The 25,123-nt window shown below is 42.6% G+C and overlaps 1 protein-coding gene across 1 annotated transcript in view; it reads left to right on the forward strand.

The window, feature by feature from the left end:
• The first annotated feature begins 213 nt into the window (after positions 1-213).
• SLC9A2 (solute carrier family 9 member A2) overlaps positions 214-25,123 on the forward strand; it is a 30,457-nt gene continuing 5,547 nt past the window's right edge. The window contains exons 1-10 of the mRNA XM_082218614.1: positions 214-596; positions 6,371-6,834; positions 11,106-11,356; positions 13,763-13,980; positions 14,997-15,199; positions 16,883-16,972; positions 18,320-18,390; positions 20,160-20,321; positions 22,682-22,787; positions 24,776-24,901. Of these exons, the coding sequence (XP_082074740.1) occupies positions 317-596; positions 6,371-6,834; positions 11,106-11,356; positions 13,763-13,980; positions 14,997-15,199; positions 16,883-16,972; positions 18,320-18,390; positions 20,160-20,321; positions 22,682-22,787; positions 24,776-24,901 (1,971 nt within the window). The 5' untranslated portion in view covers positions 214-316. The remainder of the gene's footprint in view (positions 597-6,370; positions 6,835-11,105; positions 11,357-13,762; positions 13,981-14,996; positions 15,200-16,882; positions 16,973-18,319; positions 18,391-20,159; positions 20,322-22,681; positions 22,788-24,775; positions 24,902-25,123) is intronic.

The raw sequence follows: 25,123 nt of genomic DNA on the forward strand, positions 1-25,123 counted from the left end.
TAGCGCCGGAGCAACCAGCCTCGCGCGCGCCCTGCCGGGCACTGAAAAGCGCCTGGCCAGGCGACGCGGGTTGGGCGAGGCGGACCCTCGAGAAAGGGGCGGGGCCGGCAAGCAGCAGGTGCGCGCAAGCTGCCCGCCTCCCGGCCGCGTGACGCCTGTCTCCCCCTGCCGGCGGCGAGCGCAGGACCCCCCCCCCCGACGCCCCACAGCGCCGCCGACCATGGCGCAGCTGAGGCGAGCGGGCAGCCGCGCGCTCCTCCGCTCCCTTTCCTAGCCGCGCCTGAGGGAGGGAAAGCGGCGGCGGCAGCTCCCCGAGATGGGCGCTTCTCGGGGCCCCCGCCGGCCGGGCCCCTGGCTGGCGCTGCTGGCTTGGCTTCTGCTGCTTTGGCCAGGCGACGTCTCCTTCGCCCTGTCGGAAAGCGGAGCGAGGCTGGGCGTCAGCCCCACTCCCGGGGCGGAGACCCCTGCGCCTGCGCCGCCCAGCGGGACCCCCTTCGAGGAGACCAGGCTGCACGTCTTCACCTTGGATTACCTGCACGTGAGGGTGCCCTTCGAGATCACCCTGTGGATCCTGCTGGCTTCTTTGGCCAAGATCGGTAAGGGGCGGGAGAACCCCACCACAGTGGCGTAGCGTGGGTTGTCAGCACCCGGGGCAATGCAAGTAATTTGCGCCCCCTAACCCGTGGATTTGCGCCCCCTAACCCGTGGATTTGCGCCCCCTAACCCTAACCCCCAGATGTTGCGCCCGGTGCGGCCGGCCCCCCCTGCACCCCCCCACGCTATGCCACTGCCCCACCAGGTCGTTTTCGAGTTTTTCTTGCTTTATTCAAGAGGGAAACAGGCATGTTGCCCCCACCCAGCTTGCGGCTGATCTCCAAGTAGCCCCCTTTTTCCAGCCTAAACCCTCTTCTGTGGGGAGACAGAATTATAGAGTTGGAAAGGGACCCAGGGGTCATCTAGTCCAACCCCCAGCAATACAGGAAGCTCAGCTAAAGCTGATGGCTCCCCCAACCTCTGCTTAAGAACCTCCAAGGAATCTGAATTCAGATTGAAATTCCCAGGTGTCAAAAAAGGTTATTTATGTATGCCACTACTGGGGCATCCGGTGTTTTGTTAGCCAAAATATGGAAAACTAGTGAGGTCCCAACCAAAGAAGAATGGCAGCTTAAGTTGGCAGAATATGCACAGCTTGCAGGCTTAACATATAGAATAAGAGAACCAGAAGAACATAATGTTTAGATCGGAAAACGTTTATTGAATATATGGGCTGAAAATGCTGGCAGCATTAAGATAAATTCAACAAGTTTTGACGGATGTAATAATGGAATACTGAATTTTGTAATAGTTTTTGTAAAATAGGCAGGGGTTTGTGATATGTAAAATGAACCACGGAAAGAGAAGAAGGGAACTCATTGATATCTTAAGGATTGTAAAAATGAGTACTTTAAATTGGAAAACACAAATATATGCCTCCAAGGAAGGAGAGTCTACATTTGGGAAGTCAGATCGCTGCTGCTCTTTTTCTTCACGAATTGCCACAAGAAGCAGGACTAGGAGATCCTGAGCGGGCTCAACTTTGCTGCCTCCTCCTCCGCTTCTTCTTGTGGTGAAGATGTCTTTGCGCAGCAGTTGTTATGCATAAGGGAATCAGGGTGGATGCCTGTCACTGAAGAAGCAGTGAAGTAACAGGCATCTCTTTGCTTTCCTGACCTGACAAAGGTCTAGAGTGGAGATAAACATCTCTTGGGAGGATTCCTGCATAATAACTTGATGGTGTGTGTAACCTGAAGCCTTTATGCATTTTTGCTGGCAGGTTCTGTTTGTGTTTCTTCAAACAAAATGAGAGAAAGGTGGAGGGAGGGGGAGGTAAAAAATATTTTGTTTTAAAATAAATTTCATTAGAGTTTATAAAGAGAAATACAAAACTTAATCTCAAATATCTTTTTTTTGTCCAACATTAAGCTAAGTAGGATAAAAACACAACGAAAAGAAAGAGAGAGAGAGAGAGATGGAGAGATGAGAAAGAAGAAATAGGAAAGAGCTTTCAAGAGGAAATAGAAAAGATAAAGTTCAGAGATTTAAGAACTTCTGATTCATCATCTGCACGCTGTATATAAACAATAATCACTTCCTCTACTCTACTATAACACCTAACAAAACCACTTTCTATAAACAAACATTATCTTCAGCCTTCAAACCCAAATGTCGTTATTTCTTTTTCACGCAAAAAGTCTACGAGAGGTTTCCAATCTTTAGTAAACATGTCAGTTTTGCTATTCTTAATTTCAACAACCATTCATCTATTGTTGGTACTGATGAATCTTTCCGTCTTTGTGATATAATATGTGATTCTTCACATATGGCAGAGGGAAGGGTACGCCATCTTGCAGTGAATGTATGTGCAATATTTCATATTTCATAATCAGTAGAAATCATTTCAGCATTTCAACAGATTTGATATAGCCCTTTTAGTAGTCCAGTTCCAGTGTAACCCCAAGTCGGCATTATTCTCTTAGTTGTGCACACTGTCCAATATCAGAATGTGTTTAATTCTCCCAATGAAATTTAAATGAGATTTAAAAGTGCATAATTTTGAATGCATCCCACAACTGTTTTAAAGTACTAAGGGTGTTGCACTTACTTGGGAATAATCTCATTGAACTGATGGAGACAGTGGTCTCACCAGGATAAGGTTTTGGGGGTAGAGATCCAGAACCTCACTCAGCAGAATGAGTGGGATGACTCTCAAAAGCTGGCTTGCTTATTTAAATGAAAGAAATGCAGATAAAACATAAAGGTAAAGGACCCCTGACAGTTAGGTCCAGTCACGAACGATTCTGGGGTTGTGGTGCTCATCTCACTTTACTGGCCGAGGGAGCTGACGTTTGTCCGCAGACAGTTTTTCCAGGTCATGTGGCCAGCATGACTTATCCGCTTCTGGCGAAACCAGAGCAGCGCACGAAAATGCCGTTTACCTTCCCACTGGAGTGGTACCTATTTATCTACTTGCATTGTGTGCTTTTGAACTGTTAGGTTGGCAGGAGCTGGGACCGAGCAACAGGAACTCACCCTGTCATGGGGATTCGAACCGCTGACCTTCCGATCAGCAAGCCCTAGGCTCAGTGGTGTAGACGACAGCGCCACCCATGTCCCGGATAAAACATACATATCTTAAAAATATAAGAGATTATGGTTAAAAAGTAATTATACTGTATGTGGAATTAAAGTTTGAGCAGCGCTATGTAGATTCCAATAATAATAATAATAATAATAATAATAATAATAATAATAATTTCATTCTTTATATCCTGCCCATCTGGCTGGGTTTCCCCAGCCACTCTGGGCAGCTTACAGCACATAAAAAATTATAAAACACCAGACACGGAAAATTTCCTGATACATGCACCTGATCAGTTTCAGTTGCTCTTCCAAAGAATTTTTATAACTACTGCATTCACTTATCATTGTAAACTATAAAAGCGCAGAAGAGTCGTAAAAAGCAGTTCACAAGACACTAATGTACAAGGAAAGCTACGTTTTTAACTTTTATTCCTAGTCATCTAGGAAAGGCTGCTGTGAAATTTTGGAGCTTGCCAAAAGTCAAGGGCACTTAAGTGTCATCGTAGGATGCACTTCAGAACATAGCAACTTATGACTTCTAGTTGAATTCAGTGGTGAACCACCAATGGCTGATTCTGCTTCTGTGAACAAGAACCATAAAGCTATTTGGGAGCGGTTTATTTTCTTTTTCCATTGGGTAGCTGTGTTTTCAGTTCATCAAGCTGTGTAATTATATGGGTTATATATAGAAAAGGAGAGGTATGGGTCAAATGTGAAATGTGACCTTTAGTGCCTGGGGGGAACCGTTTCGACATGGAAAAAGAAAATGAGCCATACAAGAAATACTGCAATGGGATTCACCTTTGGGCAACATACTCCTATGCATGTTTGCTCAGGACTAAATCCCATGGGGTTCAATAGGGCCAGCACCCTAGTAAAGTGCTCTTAGGACTAAGTGCACTAAGACTGCAATCTAGAGCACATTGACTTGGGAGCAAGCCCCATTTAACACAGAGAGTTTTACCTGGATGTAGACATGGATAGGATTATGTTGTAGAAAATTTGACCAAGGTCCTTCAGAGTCTAAGAACCATGACTGCCTGTGAACCAACTTCTTGCTTTGTTAGGACACAAGCAATAAAAACAATGATGGGCCTTATAAGTCCTTGCACCCAGTTTACCCCTCCTAAACTCTCATCCTTTGGCTTAAAGTGTGTGAATTCCTATAGAAGAAACCTTCTGGCCTTAAGATGAATACTTCTCCTTCTCTGTGTAGCCTTCAACGTGGCACACTCAACATGCTGTTGGACAGAGGGCGCAGGATGGGAGTTATGACTGTTCAGGTGAATTGTGATGGGATGGAAGGTGAGAGTTCTGCAGGCTCCTGACCCGTCCACTACTGGCCTCTGGTTCGGCATTAGGATCTTAGTCCAGTATCTCAGTTGGTGGTACAGGAATATTAGTTGACTATTCTCTTCTGAATCTGACATTGAACTAAGGCCATGACATATTCATATCTGTGGTACAGATAGTCCCCTACTGCTGCTCAATCTATAGTGTCCTCAAAATATTGTACCTTAGCCCAGACTTAAAATGTTGTATTTTGCAAAATATTAAAGCCTGTCTCTCCTAGTTCCTCAGAACATTTACATTTAAAGGCCACAGTATTTGCTGGTTTTATGAATATTAACTTGATTCATATCAGTTTTATCTGTTCCTCTTGTAACATGTATTTTATTGCTTTTCTATGATTTTTACCTTGCCCAGGGGACAGGAATTGTGAAGATTGGGATAAAGCTTTCTTAAGTAGATAAATTCAGTGCAATCTTAATCATGTCTAGTCAGAAATAAGTCCTACTGATGTCAGTGGACCTCACTGTGAGATAAGTATGGTTAAGATTTACAGCCCTTACGGTTGCTTGGGACAGGGATATCTGAAGGACCATTTCCTTCAACATTATCCTGTCCATCTGACAGTAGCTGGAGAGGCCCTGCTGTGTGTCTGAGGATTGGTTGGTGGTGGGGATCTGGCAGAGGGTCTGCAGAACTCACTGTTGTGGAAGATCAGACTGTTCCCTTTCTTTGTGTCCTTCAGATACAGGACCATTTTTTAAAAAAATTGACCGTCATGGTTTTGATTGGCACTTAAATTTTGTTGGTGAACATCACCCGACTGCATGGGCGTAGCAACAGGGGCAGCTGCCCTCCCATCAAGTAAAACAATAGAAATACAGTGGTACCTCGGGTTAAGTACTTAATTTATTCCGGAGGTCCGTTCTTAACCTGAAACTGTTCTTAACCTGAGATACCACTTTATTTTATTTTATTTTTTAAAGATATTTATAACAGATTTTTAAACAAAAAATCACCAAACATATAGAATACCATCACCAAGATATAACAAACACAAGCAAACAGAAAAGAACAGAAAAATAAATATAAATTAGAAAAGATACAACATAACAACTGTCTGTAAATCCTCTTTCCATAATCTTTGGACTTCCTCACATCTCCCTTTCCTGCGTTCTCAATAATAAAATTAAAAGCAGTAATTTATTACCTTATTTCAATTCTTATTTTGTAATTCTCAAATACTATGTCTCATACTTTAAATATCTTTCTCAAATACTGAACTGCTTAATTTAAACATAATATTGCTTCAAATTTCATCTTTTTATTAAACATCACTTACTCTCATATATCTTTCAACTAAATTACTGATGCCATGTTATTTTCCATCGTGCAATTTCTTAGCATTCATACAGCTTATAATGTTTTTGTAAATAGTCCTTAAACTTTTTTCAGTGCTCTTCCACTGTCTCTTCTCCCAGAGGTACCACTTTAGCTAATGGCGCCTCCCGCTGCCACTGTGCCGCCGGAGCACGATTTCTGTTCTCATCCTGAAGCAAAGTTCTTAACCCAAGGTACTATTTCTGGGTTAGCGGAGTCTGTAACCTGAAGCGTATGTAACCCGAGGTACCACTGTACTTAACTGACCAATCATGTTGGTTCTGGCCCTCCTAAGAAAAGTCCTACTCCTTTCCCCAACAAAAACCCTGACTACACCCATGCCCCAGATACATACCATATTATCTGGATTTTTGCTCTTGGTTTATTGTATGATGCTTTTTCTCTCAGCTGTATGTTGTTAGGTGCCTTCAGCATCCCTTCACTGAGGTGTAAATTTATACCAATAGATGCATAAGTAGATAATTTAAGGGCAGCATGGCACTGGCTTTCATTTTGTGCACAAGTTAACCATCTGTCTCTCTCTCTCTCCCAACCTTCCCTCTGTGCTTTCATTCTGAAGGTTTCCACCTGTACCACAAACTGCCCCACGTAGTGCCAGAGAGCTGCCTCCTTATTCTGGTTGGATTAATTCTAGGTGGAATTATGTTTGGAGTACAAGAAAAGTCCATAACGGTGATGAACAGTGACGCCTTTTTCTTGTACCTTCTGCCCCCAATTGTCCTCGATGCCGGCTACTTTATGCCAACACGCCTCTTCTTTGAGAACTCCGGCACCATTTTATGGTACGCAGTTGTAGGGACTCTTTGGAACGCATTTGGCATCGGCATTTCCCTCTTTGCCATTTGCCAGATTGAAGTATTCGGCCTGAGCGATATCACTTTGCTGCAGAGCCTGCTTTTTGGCAGCTTGATTTCAGCCGTGGATCCCGTGGCAGTGCTGGCCGTTTTTGAAAACATTCATGTCAACGAGCAGCTGTACATCCTAGTTTTTGGGGAGTCGCTGTTGAATGATGCTGTAACGGTGGTAAGTCACTTTGCTTAAGTGTTCTTTGCTTAAGTGTTCTCCACACTGAGAGTCAGTGTGGTGTAGTGGTTAAGAGCAGTAGTCGCATAATCTGGGGAACCGGGTTCGAGTCTCCGCTCCTCCACATGCAGCTGCTGGGTGACCTTGGGCCAGTCACACTTCTTTGAAGTCTCTCAGCCCCACTCACTTCACAGAGTGTTTGTTGTGGGGAGGGAAGGGAAAGGAGAATGTTAGTTGCTTTGAGACTCCTGAAGGGGAGTGAAAGGCGGGGTATCAAATCCAAATTACTCCTCCTCCTTCTCCTCCTCCTCCTCCTCTTCTTCTTCATTGTTTTGAACTGTCCCCACTTCCCACATTTCTTTCAGCTATATAACAGAGTGAAAGTGAAGAAGCTGGGGCTTTATTGTGTTTTAGGAAAAAATAATTAGAGCAGAAAAATGCCTGTGATACATGCTAATGGATTTAGTACTGGATCTTTTAAGCAATTTGTGCACTTTGTAACATTTTGGGTCGTTTTAATCAGGAAGCAGAAGTGTCTTCGTGAAAGGGGCCAGAAGAGGTCTTTAGCACTGAATGAGTAATAGGGCAAGTAGGTCTGCTGATCGAATGGCTTTTGCAAACAGATGTTTCGGTTAGCACTACCTCGTTGTGAATATACAGTACCTACCTGCTTGTAGGTGGACTGAGATTGCCAGTTTATTTTATGCAGCACACTTTGCAGCCGTTACATGGGAGCAATGTTTAATCATTAACTGGATTGGTTTTCAAAAGATCATAGACTTCATCCATCTACCAATTCCCCACGCTATCCATTTCCATATGAATGAATAATCACACCAGGAACATTGCTAGACTTTGTACTTACCTCAGGTTCCTTTTGGAAAAGTATTGCTGCACTGATCACTTCCTGCTATAATTGTTTCAATTGCCACTTTATGGGTAGTGTAATGACTCACACCTATATAAGCGCATGCTCACCACACAATGCATGGATTCACACACCTGAACAAGCACACATAAGAAGGGGAAGTGTGTGAATGGGTGGTAGTTGTCGCATACCTCAGGGCAGGCTCAGGCAGAGCTTGTCCAAGGCTTGGGGTGGAAGTCTTGTTATAAACTAAACTAAACTAAACTAAACTAAACTAAACTAAACTAAACTAAAAAAAAAAGCCAGTCCCTAGCAAGTCCCCTCACCAGCCACCTTAGCTGTCCAAGGCGTGGTTTATTCAACCTCTTCCAGCTAGCTCTTACAACCCAAGATACACAACTACTGAGAGCTCATGTGGCAGACTGAACGTTGTGAAGCATCTTGTCCACATCCTGCCACCACAGTAAGGGAAACCGCTCCTAAATAAATTTAACTAGACAGTGCACTGGACGCTGCCCTAGAACTGCCCCAATAGTGAAGTCTACTTCAGAGTGAATCTGAGTAGCTTTGCCCTTAAAGTGCTTACCGTTGGTCTCCCAAGATTTTGAAGGCCCCAGAAATCAGCTGGATTCAACAGCCTGAAGCGGTGCTGTGCTGGAAATTTCTCATACATTTTCCAGACCGTTCTCTACCAATAAGTGAGATAAGAAATTGCATCTGAGAATAATCAAAGGGAAGAGAAAACTTTGGCAAAGTTCTCAGTGGTGAGGTACAGTTTTTTGTTTGATGCAATTGTCTTAAATTTGAGATGGTCGAGGGGTGTCTTTCATTCTACAAATTATCTAACCAGCATTGCAGGGAGTTGGACTAGATGACCCTCGTGGTCCCTTACAATTCTATGATTCTAACCAGTGGTCTGCGCTCTGAGGCCTTCCTGGGTGCCCAGGCTTCAGTCAAGGCCCAGGGGAAGACATCATGAGGTAATTCCACCTATTTACCCACTTCAGCAACAAAATCCTTCCAAGCCGATCCTTTTTTCTATGTTTAACACGAAATTACCTGACCTTCTTCATGTTGCTGAGCGAAATTGCTATGGCCATGGCAATGTTCTGTATTGGAGATGATCAATTAAACCTGTTCAGTCCAGGCATCCCGTAAAATCAACACCCTGTGATGCCTTACTATGTTTCAAACCAATGTAGCATAATTCACAACATGCTAATGTAAGTCCTTCTTGACTGTACTTTCTTCAAAGTAAAAAATTAAAATAAATGAAAAGGACTAAAAAAACTTGATTCCCTTCTCGCCCATATAATGTATCTGATCTAATAATATGAAAAGCGTATTTCACCAGCCAAGCTCTGGAGATTTATGGAATATTTATAAAATGTGCTAGTATTATTCTAGGGACATAAGAGCATAAAACGAGCTGTGCAAGATAAGACCATAAATTCATCTAATCCAGCCTTCTGTTTCCTACAGTAACCAGGCAGTTGCCCTTCCCTAATGTTTGCCTGTCAGCGCTTGCTTGTTGGAAACATGCTTCTTATGGATTTGGAAGATTCCATCCAAGTATCATGACCAATAGCTGCTGACAAGCCTATCAGTGATTAATTTGATCTGAACTCTTTCTGAATGCATATAAATTCATGGTTATGAATTCCATAAATTAATCAGACATAATCTTATCGGCCTGTCATCCTCCACGCTCAGTTTTCTTCCCCCCTCTTGTTTCAGGCCAGGGCCGGCTCACACATGAGACAGGGTGAGGCAGCTGCCTCAGGTAGCAGAAAGCCAAGAGGTGGCGCTTCCTTAGGCATCCCACTGCCTCTGCCAGAAGCTGCCATCATTGCCACTGCTCCACAGGTGCTACCATGTAACCCAAGCAAGGGAAGCTGTGGTGGCGGCATGTCAGCATGGGTCACAGTGGTACATTCCTGTTTCACCTTAGGCAGCACAATGCGATGTGCCACCCATGCTCTAGGCAATTCCTCCATCCCCTTGATCATTTTGGGTCCCCTTTTCTCCATGTTTTCTGTTGTATCCTTTTTGAGGTGGGATCACCTATCTCATTATGATGCATGTTTGTGTTATTTTCACTAATATATTCATTTTTTACACATTTCACCCCAGTACATGCATTTCTGTAAACACTGGATAGAGAACTACTGCTAAACTAAATTTAGATAACTGTGAATTTTAAGGATGGCTTCATTTTGGTCCTCATATTCTTTTGGAAAGTACAAGCTTGATAAAATTGCCTTTAAAGTATGTGTATTCAAACATGCAAGGTCTACCTTCTGTGAACGAAAGTGGTACTGTCCAGGAAAAGCCTTGCTGCTTAGTTCTGCTGAGTATAAACTGGACTGATGCCTAGGTTTAATGGATATCATTTGATAGCATCAAGGAACGCCTGGGGAATTGAACAAGGAAGTGAGCTTGCTGCTTTAATGTGAGATGGGAATGCACTGCTGAGAGTTCCATTTCTATCTTCTATATTGTAGATTTACATTGCATGTTAATATATTTTAAAAGAAATGCTGTTCTGGGGCTTAAATGTGGTGGCCAGTCTTTTAATTATGCAAGCGTCTTATCAAATTAAATCTGTTCAGGTGAATGCATCCTGCTGTTGCATCCTTTCCAGACTTTCTGCTTTTTCTGTGTCTCAGTTCACAGTACTGTGATTACTGCATTTTTTTAAAGCAGCAACGTGGACATTGTTCCATGCAGTGAGCCACAGTTTACCCTACATGTAGCATGATCCCTGGGCTCATGCGTTCCTCTATCCTCTGGTGTGCTCATGAGGAGTAGATCAGAAGTGATAGCTTCTGTTTTCAGTTGACTGCATGTGGTTCATCATGTCTGAATGAGGACGAATTGTGGGTAGTTTTAACTATGGTTTGTCTGAACAAGCCAACTTCAACCATGGCTAATTATCCTGTTGGGATAAACTACAGTTAACGCTAACCACAGTTTGTCCTAGTTCAGAAACTAGGTTGGGCCGGAAATATAAAAAGATGAATGGAATAAGAATCTGATGTTTGCACATTTTTCCTATATGAAGCAGCATCAAGTCAGCCACATTTTAAAGCAGCTACTGTGCTGTACTGTGCTGACTAGACGAAGATAATCTAGATCTATTACATCTACCTCTGATGTAATAACCTTGTATATGGCTAGAAAGAACGCAAACATACTTTGCATTATTTCAGGGCAATTGCTTGTCTAACTAATGGGATGAGTGACAGATCATTTTCACTGGGATAGTACCATGGTCTTCAGTTACATCAAACTGTACTATTGTCTAAAATTACATAGTAGCAATATTACATAATTTAAATTTTCCAATTAAAGCTACAGCGAGGATTCTAAAAGAAGTTAACTTTTTCTCTCCCTTTCATAGGTCCTGTACAACCTCTTCAAGTCTTTCTGCAAGATGCGTACAATTGCGGCTGTTAGCATATTTGCTGGAATTGCTAATTTCTTTGTAGTTGGAATTGGTGGAGTTTTGATTGGAATTGTTATGGGCTTTGTAGCAGCTTTCACGACACGTTACACCCATAAAATCAGAGTGATTGAACCACTGTTTGTCTTCTTGTACAGTTACCTGGCATACATAACAGCTGAAATGTTTCATCTCTCAAGCATTATGGCGTACGTATCCATGAAAATATACTGTGCTAAGAATACCGTGGATATATTAGAAACATTAACCTCTGCTCTTATAAGACCACAGCCCAATGCTGACTCAATGGGAGCAAGACAATGAGAGAGTTTTGTTCTGCATAGACATGCATAGAATTTCACTGTCAGTTGACTAACATCTTGTCACCAGTCAAGATGGCAACTGGAGGGGTAGGTGCATGCCAGAGTTCAAATTCATAGCTGGGTTTTGAGCAGCTTTTTATCCAGATAACCTGAACTTCTAGTGCCTTGCTTTTACTGATAAAGCAATGCAAATTGGTCAGCGCAGGAACCTTTTTTTGCTTTTGAATACAACATTTTGTATGTACTCACTTTTTTAAATCTTGCATGGAACAAGTAGAACATCCCCCCCATTTACTCATGTTAAAATTTCCCATTTAATTTGTTTTTCATTTTGATCCCAAGTATAGTGACCCTAGTGAAGTGAAATTTAGAAGCACATTGAAACTTTTGCAAAGTTTAGTAGCAGGTCAACGAAACTTGATGACTGCATCCAGTGATCTAGATTTTTCCAGTCACCAGACAGAAACTGCCTTGTTTGTGCAAGGTGACTTGCATTACTGGTATAACCATGATGAAATGCAGTTTGTATTATCATCAAACTTTTTTCTTTCCCTTTCCTGCTGTAAAGATGGTTTTAGATAAGTGAATATGATTGCCTTAAGTGTGCTTTACCCAACTGAAATCAATAGAATAAAATATGCCTGACTCTTTGTTTGATAACTGGGCATAGAAATAAAATAAAAATTAGGAGAGCAGTGGCATCTTCTTAGACATATGATATTATTAAATGCTCTGAGTCTGGTGCAAATCTTGAGTAATAATGATATATTCTAGCCATTATAGCTGCAGTTCATAGTTATACTTTGACTAGCTAGCATTACAACGGTCAGATACCATACATTGGCTATGTGGCTGGTCTTCAACATTCCATTGCAAACTTGCAAACTCAACAATCAAGCAGAGGTTGTGTTAATGGGTGGTGATGTGATGAATTCTCCAAGAACTGCTTGGTGACTCGCTTCACATCACTGTCTTCCCCCAGTGGAGCAACCTCCATGCAGTTTACTTGACCTGCAGTCACAGTGATGTCTGTTGAGCTCTTCACACTTTAGTTGGGAACCAGAGTAGTTGTGGACCATAGGCCCATGGCTTGCAGACTCATGTGTCCTCTGCAGGTTTATGGTGCATGCAAGTGTAGCTGAAACAGAAATAATTGAAAACCATATAAACTTCCTGTTTTCTACCTGTCCCCAGCAGATGTGCCTTCCGCTCACTCAAAGCATTCTTTGTATCTCACCCTTTATGTTCTTTAGGTTACCTGGCTGATTTAAGTATACACCCCAAAAATGCGACATATAAATGTAACCATATAGGTTTGCTTCTACATGGTGTTTGAAATGGCTGATTCATGTGTGAATCTAGCCTTAGTTGGCAATGGAAGACATTTGATAGGTGCGGCTGTTCATCATCATGGAAAATACCTTAGAGTTCAAAATTAAAACAGGAAGCATAGCCCTAGGTCCACCCACATAAGATATCTGTTTGAAGTTCATCCTCTGTCATGAAATGGCATCTTGTGAAAAGTGAAATCATGACACGCTGAATCCCACAACGCTGAGTAACTAAAAAGGAGACACTTAATTATAGCAGTCAGCTGGTGCCCATGGTGCACTGTGGCAGCATGTAATGTCCTTACAGAACAGCAAAGGAAACAAGCATTTCCTCAAAGAATGATCACTTCGTTTTCTGCAAGTAAATTGAAACGTAGCCTTCCCTTTAAAAAAAAGGTTAGGAACGAAGCAATGTGTGCATGATAATTTACCATAACTCCCTGGCACTGCTTTGCAAACAGGTTTTTAAACTTCCTTGCATTTAAACATCAGTTGGTAATATGAAGTTATGCAAGAGACTTGCTGTTCAGGAACAGTGAAACAATGTCCCGTGACGCACACAGATCTCTCAGTCCCATTGAAGTCCATGCAGTTCCCTTGTATTTACTAACCCACACAATCAACCGACAGCATGATCCTATCAAATGTCTGGTTGGAAGGAAGCCCCAATGAGTTCAATTGGATGTACTCCAGCGTGTGTATAGGATTACAGCCTAAATTCTCAGAGCTCTTCCTTCCTGTTCTAGCTAAAGTTGGTTCCACCTTTCAGTCAATCGCTTTTTGAACCTCTCCATGTTTTTAATGCTTCAATAGCAGCTAGATTGCTGAAATGGAATTTTGCTAATCTGAGGAACCGCCTTAAAACCTTCCTGGAATAACAGGCTATGCTTTTTGCACTGGGCTGTGTAAGCTTTAATGTAAGTATTTTGGAAGCGGAATTAAAAGTTGCTTTCTTCTGCAGGATTACAGCTTGTGCTATGACCATGAGTAAATACGTGGAGGCGAATGTTTCTCAAAAGTCCTACACCACAATAAAGTACTTCATGAAGATGCTGAGCAGTGTCAGCGAGACCCTGATCTTTATTTTCATGGGCGTGTCCACAGTTGGAAAAAACCATGAGTGGAACTGGGCATTTGTTTGCTTTACCCTCCTGTTTTGTTTGATTTGGCGTGCACTAGGTAAGAGACACTTAAAACGGTATAGATTGCACTTCAACATACTTTACACCTGAAACATGCTTATCTTTTATGGAACAGTGTGCTTGATCAAAAAAAAAAAAGAATGAAAAGAAAGCTGCCATCAAGAGAACAAGCAAAAACTGCTTGAAAGAATGACATGTTCTGGACACAGAAGACTGTGGGTCTCTCCAGACAATCCTTCAATGTTATTTCAAGTGCTAAAGTAAATCAGTCCACCAGTCTATAAGCTATGTTTAGGGAAGCTTTTAATGTTTAGTAGATTATTGTATTTTAATATTCTGTTGGAAGCCGCCCACAGTGGCTGAGGAAACTCAGCCACATGGGCGGGGTATTAATAATATTAATGATGATGATGATGATGTCAATTTGGTTGGCTTCTGTGCTTGGGAGTGGTGTGGTGTCTCACATTTTACCGGCAGCCCGTCTGCAATACCAAAATTCAGGGCCTCCTTCCACTTCTCAACTTCCATTCTGCATTATAGTTGCAGCACCCCTGAAGCTTTGGTTCCAGTGTGACCAAATAAGTTGGACTCCTGTAAATCCGCCTCCGTTGGTGGGAATGTTGTTGTTCATTTCAGGCAGTGAAATGTTTTGAGCTGGCCCTGGTAGGGGAGCTTTTTTAAAATTCCTCCTCTTGATTTAGGTTATCATGATACTTCCATTAAGAAAGTATCCTTGGTTCCACCCCCACCAACTACAATGAGAAAAGTCTCTCTCTCTCTCTCTCTCTCTCTCTCTCTCTCTCTCTGTGTGTGTGTGTGAGAGAGAGAGAAAGAGAGAGAGAGAGGAAGTGGGGAGAGAAGTGGAGGGACACTCAGGTTGCTTGTGCAACAGAAGCCCTTGGGAAAATGTCACATGTAAATAAAACTTCTGCACCTCTTTTTCATATGACATAAAATGCAATATAACCTTCTTACATTTATTTTGGGAACATTATTATATTTGTCTTAACTTTAAGGCTCTGAACCATGCTTGTCTTTCTATATTTTCCTTAGGAGTTTTTGCATTGACTCAAATTATTAATGTGTTCCGGACACTTCCTATAACATTTAAGGACCAGTTTATTATTGCCTATGGAGGCCTCCGAGGAGCCATATGTTTCTCTCTTGTTTTCTTGCTTCCTTCTGCCGACTTCCCTAGAAAGAAGCTTTTCATTACTGCTGTTATTGTGGTGATATTCTTCACAGTCTTCATTCAGGTAAGAATATCCCTCTTTTGGGATGGGATTAAATAGTTATGTGCACTAAAACCTGCAAAGAGCCCAGTCAATGTTCCTACTACTTGTTTTGGCCATGGGACTAATATAGTACAGTGGTACCTCGGGTTACATATGCTTCAGGTTACATACGCTTCAGGTTACAGGCTCCGCTAACCCAGAAATATTACCTCGGGTTAAGAACTTTGCTTCAGGATGAGAACAGAAATCGTGCTCCGGCGGCATGGCAGCATCAGAAGGCCCCATTAGCTAAAGTGGTGCTTCAGGTTAAGAACAGTTTCAGGTTAAGAACAGACCTCCGGAACAAATTAAGTACGTAACCAGAGGTACCACTGTATTGGCACTGACAGCCTGCAAGTAGACCAGTACTAATGTCATCTGAAACTTCTACTGGAATAAGTGAATTTACTTCCAAGAGTAATTCCTTCCTCTTGTCCTCCTAATGTCTTGTATGATCATATTTTACTTGTGTAATGAATATTCTGTAATTTGGAAGAGATATCTCACAGAAGGACTTATACACAACTTATTAAATCATATTCTGAACTAGTTAACACATCTTGTCTCCAGCTTTACAGGCAAATTGCAAAATCAGTTTTAAAAACAAAGACTGCAATTCGTGACTTGCCAGTAATATCTTCCTATATACATAAAAATGTGAGGCTGTCGTTATGCTGCAGTCCACATCGCCGCCAGTAGGAGGCCACACCAGCTCCAGTGTGGTTGGCAGGTGACACAGGTGAACTGTTTCATGGAGGAGAGAGCTTCACAGAGCTTTTTGACAAACTGCTTTGTAAATTGGCTGTCTCCCTCTGTTAAACATGGCTGCAGCAACGTGTAATGGAGAAGGGAGGTGCTTCATTCACAAAAGGTGGGCGACCTGAGAGAGGAGGGGGAGGGCAGGTTTGGCTGAGCTGCGAGGAGGTGGGTGAGGTGTAAAGGGAGAAGGGGTTGGCCAGGTATGGAGGAAACGGAACGAGCCGGGGTGGCAGCCTCTAGTCATTCATAAATTTGACCCAATGCATTTTACATCTTGTTGACTACCAACCTCATTTTATCCAGAAATGTAGTGGCTCACAGAGAACATACTTTGCTTTTTGCCCTTTTAATACCACAGATAGAAATCTAGGAAGCTAGCTTATTCCAGAGCTGTGTATACACCACACATTTCAAGCACCTCCCATCAGAATCCTGGCCACTGTTGTTTACTCCTCATAGAGCTATAATTCTCAGCGCTCTTAACAAAATACAGTTCCCAGGATTCTTGGGGCTGTGTGTGTTTACATATATGCAACCCCAGGTCAGACTGGTTCTCCACGTAGTCCAGCGTGGTTTTCTGTGAAAGACAACAGGTTTCTAGGGCCACGGACAGTTTTCCACAATCACCTACCACCTATATTTCTTGGGCATCTAGATTCAGACATCAGCAGTAGATCTTTACAGTCTGTGCTGTCTGGTTTTGAAAATAAGAAAAAGAAAGAAAACCAGGTACGTTTTGGGGGACTTTATTGTGCTGTTATCTGAGGCAACATGCAACTGTCCTACTGTTTCTGAACATTCATTTACTAAGCTACACGCTGAACAGAATATGAGAGTGACACAGTGGAAAGGAAATTTTAGGGCTGATGTGATTTTCATGCTTGTTTTTGTGTTTCCTGAAAACAGGGAATAACAATTCGTCCACTGGTGGAATTTCTGGATGTTAAAAGAGCAAATAAGAAGCAACCAGCTGTTAGCGAGGAAATTTATTCTCGGGTATGTTGGAGTTTTGGGTGTACAACATGTGCTGAATGTTTCTTCTTTGGTGGGAAATAATGTGCCATTTATAACATGTCCTTGTTACATGAATTAATTCATTTTGGTACTGCGTGTGCCACATACCCGTGTGTCTTTGAGTTCGTGGATACCTTTTCAGCTTGCAGTTTTGGCCTAGTGTCTCATATCACATCCCCCCCCCCACTGGCAATCTTAAGATAGTTACTTTAAAACACACTAGTTAGGCAGAACAATTTAATTCGGTTTAACCTTTATAGCTCAGTCCCTCATGTTTGCTTGGAAGTACGTTTCAACTGAGCTCACTGGTTGTTAACTCCCAAGTGAGTATTGAAGCTCAGTTAAATTCTGCACATAATGAAAGCAGGAGTGTGATCTACTCTCTATAGACACAGCTGTGCACATGTGGCTCAGGGCAAGCTTCTTACTTCACTTCCCTCTTTCCCCTGGAGCCTGAGCTACTGGTATACCAGGATGCTGGAGAAGAGAAGTATGGCTTCTGATACATAGACGAGACACGCACATGCCACCCTTTGAAACTAACAGCTGGTTAGGTGCAGTGTGTGATAGTAAAGGTAAAAGGTAAAGGACCCCTGGATGGTTAAGTCCAGTCAAAGGTGACTATGAGGTTGTGGTGCTCATCTTGCTTTCAGGGTGAAGGAGCCGGCGTTTGTCCAGAGACAGCTTTCTGGGCCATGTGGCCAGCATGACTAAACACTTTGGGCACAACGGAACACCACGATGGAAACACAATTTACCTTCCTGCCACAGCACTACCTATTTATCTACTTGCACTGGCATGCTTTCGGACTGCTAGGTTGGCAGGAGCTGGGACAGAGCAACAGGAGCTCACCCCGTTTTTTGGATTCGAACTGCCAACCTTCCGATTGGCAAGCCCAAGATGCTCAGTGGTTTAGACCACAGCTCCACCCGCTCCCCTGTGCAATAGTGGCCAAAGGTTAACTAGGGTGATACGGTTGCATGAATACCATACATTTAAAGTACGTGACTTCCCCCAAAGACTCCTGGGAACTGTAGCTTATACGTCTCAGCACCCTTAACAGACTATAGTTCCCAGAATTCTTTGGGGTAAGCCATATGCTTTTAATGTATGGTGTGAATATAGATTTAGAGAGAAGAAAGAAATGCCATTTTCTCTCAGCCATTGTGTTCTTAGAACTGGGTCATTAGGTTACAAACATTGAATGACTTTAAGAGAAGCTTAGATAAACAATATTTATATTGGCTGAAATTTTCCTCAGTGATTGCATGTGGCTTAAGTCTGTGGCACATACAAAAGCAAGTAATAAGTCTGTTTCCACATTTTAGTTCTTTGATCACGTGAAAGCTGGAATTGAAGATGTGTGTGGACACTGGAGTCACAACTTTTGGAGAGATAAGTAAGTAGTGTACTGAAACATTAGTGGAGTGTGGGAAAAGTGAGAAGCCCAGCTTGCTTCCTCAGTTCAATAATTACATTCTGAAATCTCTCAATGATTTCTATAAAGCATTATTTTGTGTGGCTTCGTAGATGAGATGATTTTAGCAAACCTGAATACTGATATTAGTTTAAGAATTTTCACTAATCAAACTACATGAATTAAAAACCTGACTTTATTTCAAAAATCCTACATTCAAAATACAAGTGTTTGTTAATAATCATGAGGTAATCTGCTGGGACTTCGGTTTAGCTATTGGACCATTCTAGTTCAAATGTGTTGTTATGAAGTGCATAGTTTGTGTCCAAACCTGCAGTTCTTCCATGCAAACCTGACACTCCTTTTTTGGATCTTTTGACTTTGTGGCCCGAGTGTGTCCTGAAAGTGGTACTTCATGGAGTCAAAGAATACCACTGAGTATCATTCAAGCATCTTATCGGAATAACATGGAGTTAGCATACAGTGGTACCTCGGGTTACATATACTTCAGGTTACATACACTTCAGGTTACATACGCTTCAGGTTACAGACTCCGCTAGCCCAGAAATAGTACCTTAGGTTAAGAACTTTGCTTCAGGATGAGAACAGAAATCGTTCTCCGGCGGTGCGGCAGCAGCTACCACTGTATTTCTTAAAAAGGTGTTAATCAGGACTCGGACTTTCACAAACAGCACGGTATCAGTAGCCTTAACCCCTAATGATTCAAGCTGCCCATTCAATCAGCATCCATACAGGTATATGGGAAAGTTAGGATGTGGGAAAATTGGTCAGAGAATGTCTCTCTGTGTGTAGGGTAGCTGAGGCTAGAAGAAGCTTGTGGGCTGGACGATAGAGGCAGGGGGAAGAGAGAGGATGAGACCAAGCAGTAAGCTGCCTGGGAATGTGAAAGGGCGAGGGGCTGACTTTAATACCTGAGAAAAGGTGGCTTATGAGACATGGATGGGAATGAAAAGTCTGACAGCTGAGGGACTTGTGAGGAGACAGAGAGTATTTGACACCCGTCCTTTATTTCTGTGGAGCTGGAGTTCGATGGAAGGGAGATGGCATGAAGGCCTTCTACACCAGGAAAAATATCTAGAGGCATAAGAAAGAGAGAGACTAACAAAGGCTAATAACCCCTCTTTCCTTTCTCATTGAAGTCAGGATGGGTACTACACCTGGATTAAGAGGTTACAGTATTGGTTAGAGGTCTTGTCCAGGCTTCCTCAACGTTGGCCCTCCAGATGTTTTTGGCTACAGCTCCCATGATCCCTAGCTAGCAGGACCAGTGGTCAGGGATGCTGGGAATTGTAGTCTCAAAGCATCTGGAGGGCTGAGGTTGAGGAAGCCTGGTCTTGTCTCTTCCTGGCCTAAAAAGTGGAAGGTGAAAATTAACAGTAACTGGGACCATCCCCTTTGGTTACTTCTAAGCTGGGAATTTTCCAATTTGCCAGGCAGTTCCAAAAAGCAGCAGAGGAAGCAAAAGGATTAAGCTGGAAACTATAACAGTGGGAATAATTCAGGGGTGCTCACTGTGTGTGTCATATAGGAAGCATTTCAGAGTATGTCTTCCACCTGTCTTTTGGTTATAGCTCAGGCTGCTCCTAGTCCTGCCTGTGAGCAGAATTTTGGCTGCCATTCCCTGCACAGGCTATCCATATCAAAAACTGAAAGTTGACCTTGTAACAGTGTTTAGAAGACACTGCAGCATTTTAGAATTTAATCTGCAGCATTGCTTCTGCTCCTCACAGGTTTATAAAGTTTGACAAGAAATACCTGCGAAGGCTTCTGATTAGGGAAAGTGAGCCTAAATCAAGTATAGTTTCCCTGTACAAGAAACTTGAAATAAAGCATGCGATAGAGATGGCAGAGTGTGGAATGATAAGTACGGTACCATCGCTGGCTTCTATAAGGTAAGTTGAGGGCAGTAGGGTGTAATATCATTGCTAGTTTGAATCTTGATTAAGTTGCATTTTGAAGCTATCGATCAGGGCATGACTTGGAGCGCACATACCACTGCTCTGGTGAAGAAGGCCCAGCAGAGAATTTATTTCCTCAGACTTTTAAAGAAGAACAATCTGAGTGAGAGACTGCTGGTGTCCTTCTACCGAGGCTCCATAGAGAGCATTCTTACATACTGTATTTGTGCTTGGTTCTCCAGTTGTACAGCTAGGGAGAGGAAGGTGCTCCAGAAGGTCATAACCATAGCCCAAAGGATTATTGGTCATCCTCTCCCATCTTTGGAAGAACTGTACGGTTCTCGTTGTCTTAGGAAAGCAAATAACATCCTGCAGGATTCATCTCACCCGGGACACTGTCTGTTTGCACTACTGCCTTCTGGCAGAAGATATAGAAACATCAAGTCAAAGACAAATAGACTGAAAAACAGTTTCTATCCAAGAGCTGTGGCCCTTTTGAATGCTGTAACTCGTTAGTGTGACCTGGGAGTTTGATGGGTGTGGTGTGGGTGTGGCTGGAATGTGGTTTGTTTGGTTGTTGTTGTTGTCTTGCTTTTGTTGTTTTAAGGGATGGCATCCAATTTCGTTGCACTTTGTGCAATGTTGCACTTGTGTAATGACAATAAAGAATCTATCTATCTATCTATCTATCTATCTACAGTTGCCAAGTCATAGCCAAAAGTGAATTAAACAGTATTTTCTACATCTAGGATTAACTAGTCTTCCAGATGGCTTGCAATAGAAGAAAGAAACAGCTTATAATAAAAAACAACAACTTATTAAAGCTAAATACAACAATGGCTGTACAATATATGGATCCAACACCAAGAATAAAACACTTTAAATGCCTGGGATTTATTACTATTATTATTATTTGGTGCTATAATGACAATAAAGTAAGTGGCATGTGAACTTCTTCAAGGAGAACATTCCATGACCAAGGTGCCACCACTGAAAAGGCCCCAAAACCTGTTGTATCTACCCATTGTATCCGCAAAAGTGGAGGCACTGCAAAAAAGGCTTTTAATAATGTTATTAGTGAATGGGCAAACTCAATGAGAGTTCAGTTGGTAAATTAATCAACCAGAGCTGCAACCTCTATACCCACTTACCTGGAATAAGCCCCATTGAACTTCCTTGAACTAGTTGAAATACACAGGATTTTAGTATCAAACATCCAAGCTGTAATCCTACATGCACTCAGCTGTGAGTAAAGTCCATTCAACTCAATGGATCTTGCTCCTGAGGCCCATGATTCTCCCATCTTGCTCAATACTGTCTAGCAGTAGCTTTCCTGGTTTTCAGACTGGAGTGTCACCCAGCCCTAACTGGAGATTTCAGGACTTGAATATCAGACCTACTGCAGATACCCAACCAGTAAACTACAGCCCTTCCACAAACAACCTGTCTTACTGTAATACGGAATGGCAACTGACATCTTGAAGATAGTTTTTCCTTCTAACAATTAATGCATGCTTTTTACTGTGAGGTGCCATGAAATTTTTTACACTGAAATTACTTCCTGTCTGATGTTTTCAAGTTTTCAAAGCAATCTTCAGTCGGTTGACATACCCACCAGTAACAAATGTGAACAAAATTCTATCATGGTTACATTTAAAAGAACACATGACTCAGTCCTATTTGGGATTTTGCTAGAATTCTATTTGTGTTCTTGCATATATCTTGAAATTGTCTGAAATGTAATAGCTATAGTTAGACCAGCTGGGACTTTTGTTATAGAAATTGTAAGGATAGGCATTCTCTGCCCCCCCGCCCCGGCACCATTTATGGAGAAATGTGAGTAACAGTGAAATTCTGTATACTCAGAAGTAGCCCTGCTGAGTTCAGTGGCAATTACTTCCAGGTAGCTGTGGCCTTGGGACACGGGTGGTGCTGTGGGTTAAACCACAGAGCCTAGGACTTGCCGATCAGAAGGTTGGCGGTTCGAATCCCTGCGATGGGGTGAGCTACCGTGGCTCGGTCCCTGCTCCTTCCAACCTAGCAGTTGGAAAGCATGTCAAAGTGCAAGTAGATAAATAGGTACCGCTCCGGCGGGAAGGTAAACGGCATTTCTGTGCGCTGCTCTGGTTCGCCAGAAGCGGCTTAGTCATGCTGGCTACATGTCCCGGAAGCTGTCTGCGGACAAACGCCGGCTCCCTCGGCCTATAGAGCGAGATGAGCACCACAACCCCAGAGTCGGTCACGACTGGACATAATGGTCAGGGGTCCCTTTACCTTTACCTAGCTGTGGCCTTATTTATAGTAGTGCAAGTTATTACATGTTTTCCTTTATATTTTGTTTCACCTTCTTATAGTGAACTTAAAGAAGAAGAAGAAGAAGAAATAAGACCTTCCTATCCTGCCAAGATGGATGATATAAGATACATTTTAACAAAAAATCTCTATCAGATACGGCAAAGAGTAAGTAGAATACAGCATTAATGGAACACCCTGTGGTGAATGTATCTAGTTTCTCAGCTGGCAATGTTTTTTCCTCCCTTAATAAAATCACCAGGATGCCATCCTAAGCAAACTTACCTGGAAGCCATTTCCATTAAAATCAGTGGGACTCGCCTCTGGGAAAATGTATTTAGGATTAGTGTATGGGAAAGCTGATAAATAAACATGGTAAAGACAAAGAAGCATGAGAAGTTGTACTCCAGGCTTTATAAAATGTCTTAAGAAGAGGAGTTTGTGATAGTTTTCTAGAACACAAAGATGTGCCACTCAGCACTAGGCATGAGCATAAATTCTCAATATTCTGAGCTACACACGCACACAAACACACACTTAATACATACACAGATTTAAGGTGATGTGCATAGGTAAGTTTCACAGTAGCTTAAAATAGTTCCTTCTCCGCTGGTTGTTAAGAGAACCCTGTGCAGCCGACCTCTATGTAAATAGGATGTTGAAGCTTATTGTAGCTGTTAATGTTCACGATCCTATTGTTTAAGCTGGAATTGATCACCCAGGGTTTCTGATGATTAAATACAACTCCACATAATGTATTCCACTGCATTTTACAGTGGACCCTCCGGATACGAATTAAATTTGTTCCGGGGGTCCATCCACAACCTGAAAAGTCTGAAGGCAGAGGTTCTGCTTCTGCATGCGCACGATTGAGCACTTCCACCCATGTGTGTGGCGCACAGAGCGCTTTTGCGCATGCGCACACAGCAAAACCCAGAAGTATACACTTCCGGGTTTGCCGCGTTCATAACCCGAAAGTTACGTATCCAGAGCGGTATGTAACTAGAGGGTCCACTGTACTGTGTGATAATATAGAAATGTCTAAATGGGCCATCTCTTTCACATTCCTGATTGTACGATGCCCGTAATGGCGTCTGTCCTTAAAATCTTTATAGACCTAGATCCCATCAAAGCAGGGAATTTATATTTTTGAAGGAGAGTGAACATTTAAAAAATGAAGAATTATGTCCAGTGGTTTAGTGCAAGTGAAAAGTAGCCTGTTCAGCTGATCCTTCTATCCTCCTTCTCCACCTCTTTCTTGCCATCCTTGCATCCGCTGAAAGCCTTCTCCAGAGGATTGGGGAGCCTCCTGAACAGGAGGGGGAGTCCTGTGGGGCTCCAGGGCAAGAGGGAAATCACCCAGAATGGGGTAGAGGGATATTGCAGTTGCTTAAATGTTATGAACACAACTTGCAATGCTTAAAATTCTTATTTCTTGTATGCTTTACTGTGGCGATCACACAGGGTCCCCGGATGGTTCACCGTCTATTGATCCCTGTGCCACCACTTTATTTCTCACTGCCACCACCCAGGCCCTACCTGGTACAATACTGAGTCCAGTCAGGTTTAAATTGGGACATAAACTTCTGTTTATTTATTGCAGTTTAACAAGCGTGTGGTTTCATAAACGGTATCGGTCAATTACAATCATAGGGTGCCTATTCAGACCTATAACTTCCGCTACCTGCTCTCACTCACTAAACCACCTCTCGGATATTTACTTGTCTTCCTAGCTCCTAACTGTTCCTGACTCGACTTATTTTGCTACACTAACTCAACCTACCCACAGACTCTATCCTAATTCACTCCCACTCCAACCAACCACCCAACTCCCAACAAACTCCCCTTTTGCCCATCCCAGAGCTGGTTTTATAGTCCCTCTGACTCCACCCCCTGGGTTCTGATTGGGTAACTTGTTTAACTAATTCACCTCCAGCACTCTCATATGTTAACATCACAGTAACAACCAAACAACAACCCAAGGTCCAAGGGCTGAACAAGCATTAAATTACACACCTTGGCTGCATATAATTCATTGTAAACATTATTCTAGTTTGAGTTTCTGTGAGATTTCTTAAAGCGCTGAATTATAGCTAGTTTGCAGCCCTATACCACTCATGGCATTAATATGGCCGTTGCTTTTATTCTCATTTCAGACTCCATCATACAACAGATACAGTCTCGCTGAAGATGCAAGCGAAAAGCAGGCAAAAGAAATTTTGATTCGTCGCCGACACAGCCTGAGGGAGACCGTGAAGAGGGGCAGCAGCTTGTCAAGACAGGTACTTGTATAACACAGAACTGTTGAATTGTAGAGTTGGAAGGGACCACGGAGGTCATCCAGTCTAGCCCCCTGCAATGCAGGAATCTTTTGCCCAACGTGGGGCTCAAACCCACGACCCTGAGTTTAAGAGTCTCATGCTCTACCAACTGATCCATCAGAGTTTGCACAAGGGAGTTGAAAAAATAACGGCCCCATCACAACTCACAGTGTAATATGTATT

The sequence above is a fragment of the Podarcis vaucheri genome, assembly GCF_965113315.1.
Source record: "Podarcis vaucheri genome assembly, chromosome: 4".
In the NCBI taxonomy this organism is placed as follows: Eukaryota; Metazoa; Chordata; class Lepidosauria; order Squamata; family Lacertidae; genus Podarcis; species Podarcis vaucheri.